Here is a 5,764-nt window from a genome sequence, read left to right on the forward strand (position 1 = left end):
TTTTGGGGTGTAAAGTGCGCCTGGAGAGTTGTTTGTGTTAAATTCGTTTAGTTTGCAAGTCATGGACTACCTTCTGTATGGGTGCTGATCGGGGTCTGTAAAACCTGCAGTCTGTGTCCAATGTTGAGCTCTTTGTGTTTCTCCTGTAGCCTCGGTATTACCCTACCGAAGACGTGGCACGCAAGCTGCTCAGTCATGGCAAGAAGCCCTTCAGCCAGCACAAGAGAAAACTGCGAGCAAGCATTACTCCTGGCACGGTCCTCATCCTCCTTACTGGCCGTCACAGGGGAAAGGTACGCAGCACCTTTGAAAAAGGTTGTCAGACTTACTGCATTCACACATGCTTTAAGATACAGTCCCTGTTCTGGTACATTGTATGTTGCTTAATCAGAGTGGACTTTGATTCTAAACCCAGATTCACACTTTTAGGACCAAGCATTTTTCAGTGGGATACTCCCCAGGATGAGGCATATTTTTGGGTGTGTTTAACTCTTCCTATAAAAAAATAACCAAATCTTTTTTTTTTTCTTTTTTTTTTTACAGTAGCATCTTGGAAATGGTGTCTTTTTTTCAGAACACTCTAGAGAATATGATAAAATACTTCAGAAACCACCAAACCTTTAGCTTTTTTTAACACTTTTTTTTTTTAATGTAAAGTTATCTATTCTGCTTTGAGGCACATGTGTTTAAAAAAAAAAAAAGTTCTATAGCCTGAGGGACCTCAAATTTGTTGGAAAATATTGATGTTTGGGCAAATTACAACAGAGATTGTTTCACCCAAGTGACTGCAATAATAGTAATATTAATACACATTTATTCTCAGGGTCTTTATAAGCAATAGTGGACACTAGTCTTGCTTTATTTTCTCAAATGAATATTTATAAATGAAAGTCCGTTATCAGTAAAATGGGGGGGGGGGGACCTTTAGTTAATTAAATAGTAGATATCCTCATATCCACTCGTTTCTTGATAATTATAAATGTTGTAAAACATATATAAAAATCACATGATAGAATACATGTTGTAATGTAACTGTCAAATACATGGGATTTACAGCGTTTTTCCATGTCTTTCTTACAAGTTGCTCTGAAGCAGGCTGTATTTCCTCTCCCTGCTGCCAAAACTTTCTCAGTGCTTTTAGACACTAAATGCCTCTCAGTGACATTGCATTAAAAAAAAAAATCAATGTGAACGTCAGTCCCTCCCTTTTCCAGTGATCTGTCTTTCAAGCCTGTACTGTCAAGTATGGTGGCCCTGTAAGTCATCAAACAAAGTGGGTTTTTTTTTTTTTTTTTTTTTTTTAATTTATCGTGCTTATACGATCGCTGTCCTAGAAGCCCACTGCAGTATGATCGTGTTAACACGATCCCTGTCCTTAAAGGGTTAAACTGTCATTTGTTACAATTGCATTGAGCATCTGTAAATTGAGTACTTGTTATCTAGAACAACCAAATATAAAATAATGAATATAGGGCTATAACACTTCCTTGTGTTAATTAATTGTTATACTTCCTTACAAGATGGTGAGTTAACTTGATGCATGACAAAAAGCACTATATTGCTATACTGATACACTAGCCGAAATGTCTGCTTACTTGACTTGAATTTTTGAGTTTTACCCTATATGTATTCTATCAAATCATTCTTGAGTGACTCAAATGAATTCATAGTTGGTATAAATACATATTTTTCTCTTGTGTCTCCAAAAGTAATTATTTCTTATTACATGGCACAAATAATCCCACCAGGGTCATTGTGATTAATATTGTGAGTTCAGTGTGTTGTACACCCCTAATAAGAATTGGTAAACAGGACATTTTATTGGTATGTTTAAATATTTATTTTCATTGCAGCGTGTGGTTTTCCTGAAGCAGCTCGCAAGTGGTCTTCTGCTTGTAACTGGTAAGAATTTCTATACCAGTAAAGTGCATGTTATGATTATGAATGAAGGAATTAACAAGGGGAAATGCTACACTAAACTTGCTGAGTAATTAATAGGATTGTCAAATTAGATTTCTAAGTCTTTTTCTAGCTTCACAACTTATATGCAGCAAGTATTATTTTCTTAAATCGGATTTATAGACTTCAATAATAATCCAGTGACCTGAAGCAGTTTGTGTGTTAATCTGTCCCATGGAGGTTTTGGGAACATCTGTGCCATAACTGTCTGGGTTAGAACGAAAGCACTATACACAGTTTATTTATTTGCAAACTTCTGTTTTAATATATGAGAATTGCAGTGTGTAAAGGCTGTATTCTGGGTCAGAGGTGTAACTGGCTGTCTGAATTCCACAGGTCCTCTTGTCCTGAGCCGTGTGCCTCTGCGTAGGGCCCACCAGAAGTTTGTCATCGCCACCAACACCAAGATTGATATCTCTAGTCTGAAGATCCCCAGGACCCTGACTGACTCCTACTTCAAGAAGAAGAGGCTGCGTAAACCCAGACACCAAGAGGGAGAGATCTTTGACACAGAGAAAGAGGTAGGGTGCATGTCTACAACAATATTTCTCAGACCTACTGTTTGATTTGAACTATTCCTGTACTACATATGCAAACTTTGCACCTTGGTATTTGTTAAGGTACCTTGTGCACTGACCAAGTCTGTGTCCCTCTACATGGTGCTGTCCTTGAGGTGTCACGAATTCTCCAAACCCTTACTGTTGTTTACGCAATTGAAACAGCCTCTTTTTTTTTTTTTTTGGTTCCCAGTTCTTGACGGATCTCTTTTGCTTTCTGTTTTACAGAAGTACCAGATCACTGAGCAGCGCAAGGTAGACCAGAAGGCTGTGGACTCTCAGCTCATGCCTCTGATCAGGAAGACTCCCCAGCTGCGCGGCTACCTGCGATCCACATTCTCCCTCACCAACGGAGTCTACCCACACAAGCTGGTCTTCTAAACAAACTGTACAAAATACGCTATTAAATGTCTCAACCAAGTTTCTCCTCCTGTTTTTGAATTTTTATTTGTAGTCGTTTCTGATGTAGTCTACCATAGACAGCCTTTCATTTCACATTATTTGTTCTGTTGGCGTTCAGACTTGGTACATAATACACCAATAAGTGAGTCAGACTTAAGTGAGGCGAGTCAGACTTAGTGAGGTATTTCAGGAAACTGCAACTTTCATGATTTCATTTTACAATTTTCTTAAGCATCTCCAATGTTATACTGATGGCAAAGGGCTTGATTTATTCGGGTGACACTGACATATAAATATAAGATGAATTTAATATGGCCAATGAATGTCCACGTAGTCATTACCACAGCAATAACTTCATTATTTTCACAAAACCAATTTCAATACTAATTAAAATTGGCATATGCGGGTCTGGTTGAACCTTAATCTACAAGGATTGAAAATTGGACTACGTGTTTGTACAACAGTAGCCTTAGCCTAAAATACTAAACCAATGCTTTTTAAGGCTTTAGTTCCGGAGTATGGATGCAAGTTAGTAAGTTGCACATTTTATCATTTGTTGTGAAGCAACCCCTAGCATATAAAGTTGCCCTTGGTATTAAGGTGTCAATGACATTGGCATGACAGATTGTAATTTTAAAGTAGATCAGTCCCCAGGTAGTTTTTAGCAGATTTGAGAATATTGGATGTTTGTGTGTGCTGCCTCATGTTCATAGATTCCGCTTGTGGTTTATGACATTCACTTGCATGTCCGTCAAACAGTGCAAGTTAAACCACTGTTCGGACGACATAAATGATGAGCACATACAAGTGTATTCAGATGCAATGAGAATATGATGCCATGCTTAACAACTCATCAGCCTTTTGATGCCTTTTACATTGAGAGGGATGTCTTCAGTTTGTGGGATGTTTTTGCATTGCTGACAGTTGACGAGCTACATTGAATGACTTGGCAGTCACTCTGAAAGCGGATCACATTTTAAGATTCATTACAGCTCTTCAGTTAGTATTTGAAAAGGAAGTGTTTATCCAGGATTGTGGTTAGAGTGGTGTGAAATGAACATTGTGCTGCAGGTGTGTGTGTAGGTATTAAAACTTTATACCTTCACGTGTATACCTTTAGAGTAGATTAGTGTTAACTGGGGTTTGTAGAACCAGTCAAAATGTTAAGTGGATTATCCTTACATCATTTGCATCCTAAAACTGACCGCCTTTAACTACAGAAATCCACTACAGGAAACATCTCATTGCAATTGACAATATTAGCCATAAGGAGAAGTCTATCGAGTAGAGCTGGGGGTCATGGTCCTGTTATTTGCTATAGGTTATACATGACACACTCAGGTTCTGTATAACTGCAAAATAATTCATATGAAAGAGCTGACCTTTTCAGTATGCATTTATACCAACAGCCACCTTAAACTAATTCAGATTGTGCGGAACACTTCTCCAAACATAACCATGAGGGCTTTAAATAAAACTGTGACAGCATAGCTTTCTCAAGCTACTTATTTTGTAAAGTTATTCAGACCTTATGACTAGTTTTACAAAGGTGAAGCCAATTTAAACCATCTTCAAGCTATAGATGCACTTATTCATAATACATGTTTGCCAGGAAGTGAAATTATAGTGTGGTAGGAGAAAAGGGGATCCCCTGATATAGTGTTAAAATGAAATATACTCTAAGAAAGGTGCTGTGCTGAGTGCTAAAATGGGTTTTTAAACAACTGGTCTTTGATTTTTTTTTGTTTTGTTTTGTTTTAGCAGCCTCTGAAGGAAAATAATTAAGATTCAGACTTGTTTTCCCAGTTTGTTTCATAGTGAGTGGAGCTGCATAAACCAATAGGCACTACCTGGATGTAATCATCATTGATCTGACATATACATCTGCATCTATGCAATGCCACGCTTTTCCTGTTGACCCTTTGGTTAATCAAGTATCAGCCACACTACCAAGCAGAATTTCACAAAATAACGATTTCATCCATGTGCTTGACTTGAATGAATTTATAGTCATTAATCTTTATCTCCTATAACTGGAGTCAAAGGTAAGGTGGTTCTGGTAATCTATAGAACAGATTGATAACCCCAACTCCATGTAGTCTGTAACATATTGGGATCCATAGTAGTTACTCTAGCCAAATCAGAATAAAGGATGGAGGAAAGCTACTGTGGCTATACTTTTTGTTGAAGTGGCAAAACATTAAGACTAAGATTAAACTCATCATAGTTGAAGGGATTGAGAAAAACTGGGGAATGCAATTTGAACTCTAGGACTTGTATTAATATGTAATGTAATAAACCAATTTGATCACTAGGGGCTGTAGTGCAACACGATCCAAATTTGTGACACAGATTTGACCTTGACACAGAGCAGGTGCTCCATTGGCAGGTGCTTATTTGTCCAAAACTGCAACCCGAAGCAACTGGAGGCAGTAATGATTGGACAATCGTCTTTTGTCCCCACTTGTATAGTTTGCTCTAGATGGTAACTGACATTGATTTTTTTCAACTAAAACCTATATTTCCCAGCCTGCCTTTGGCTCCTCTGGCATCCTATCGCCTGCTTTTTACCAAAGAGCTGCTCTTTATTATGAGCGCATATAACAAAGCCGTCATATAGGCCCTTCGTCACTACAGGGACAACATGTCCTGTTGAACCTGAACCTCATGTAGCACCAAAAAGTTCCCATGCCCTTCCAGTTCTTCTTCAACCATCTGTGGCAATATGAAGAAACTATACATTAGATACTATTAATTAAGATTTCTTTTTTTTTATCTTGCAACAAAAGGAAACATAATACAATGAAATATGGAACAAAGCAATACATTACTTCAGCAATAAAGAT

The 5,764-nt window shown here is 37.8% G+C and overlaps 2 protein-coding genes across 2 annotated transcripts in view; one reads left to right on the forward strand and one right to left on the reverse strand.

Moving 5' to 3' along the window:
* LOC121299573 (60S ribosomal protein L6-like) overlaps nucleotides 1-2,937 on the forward strand; it is a 3,674-nt gene extending 737 nt beyond the window's left edge. The window contains exons 3-6 of the mRNA XM_041227364.1: nucleotides 150-293; nucleotides 1,854-1,902; nucleotides 2,296-2,480; nucleotides 2,745-2,937. Coding sequence (XP_041083298.1) covers nucleotides 150-293; nucleotides 1,854-1,902; nucleotides 2,296-2,480; nucleotides 2,745-2,897 — 531 coding nt within the window. The 3' untranslated portion in view covers nucleotides 2,898-2,937. The remainder of the gene's footprint in view (nucleotides 1-149; nucleotides 294-1,853; nucleotides 1,903-2,295; nucleotides 2,481-2,744) is intronic.
* A 2,490-nt stretch (nucleotides 2,938-5,427) lies between these two features.
* Nucleotides 5,428-5,764, reverse strand: part of LOC121300241 (probable E3 ubiquitin-protein ligase HECTD4) — a 25,804-nt gene continuing 25,467 nt past the window's right edge. Inside the window, exon 52 of the mRNA XM_041228740.1 lies at nucleotides 5,428-5,549. Within this exon, the coding sequence (XP_041084674.1) occupies nucleotides 5,428-5,549 (122 nt within the window). The remainder of the gene's footprint in view (nucleotides 5,550-5,764) is intronic.

The sequence above is a fragment of the Polyodon spathula genome, chromosome 25 (genome assembly GCF_017654505.1).
Source record: "Polyodon spathula isolate WHYD16114869_AA chromosome 25, ASM1765450v1, whole genome shotgun sequence".
Lineage (NCBI taxonomy): Eukaryota > Metazoa > Chordata > Actinopteri > Acipenseriformes > Polyodontidae > Polyodon > Polyodon spathula.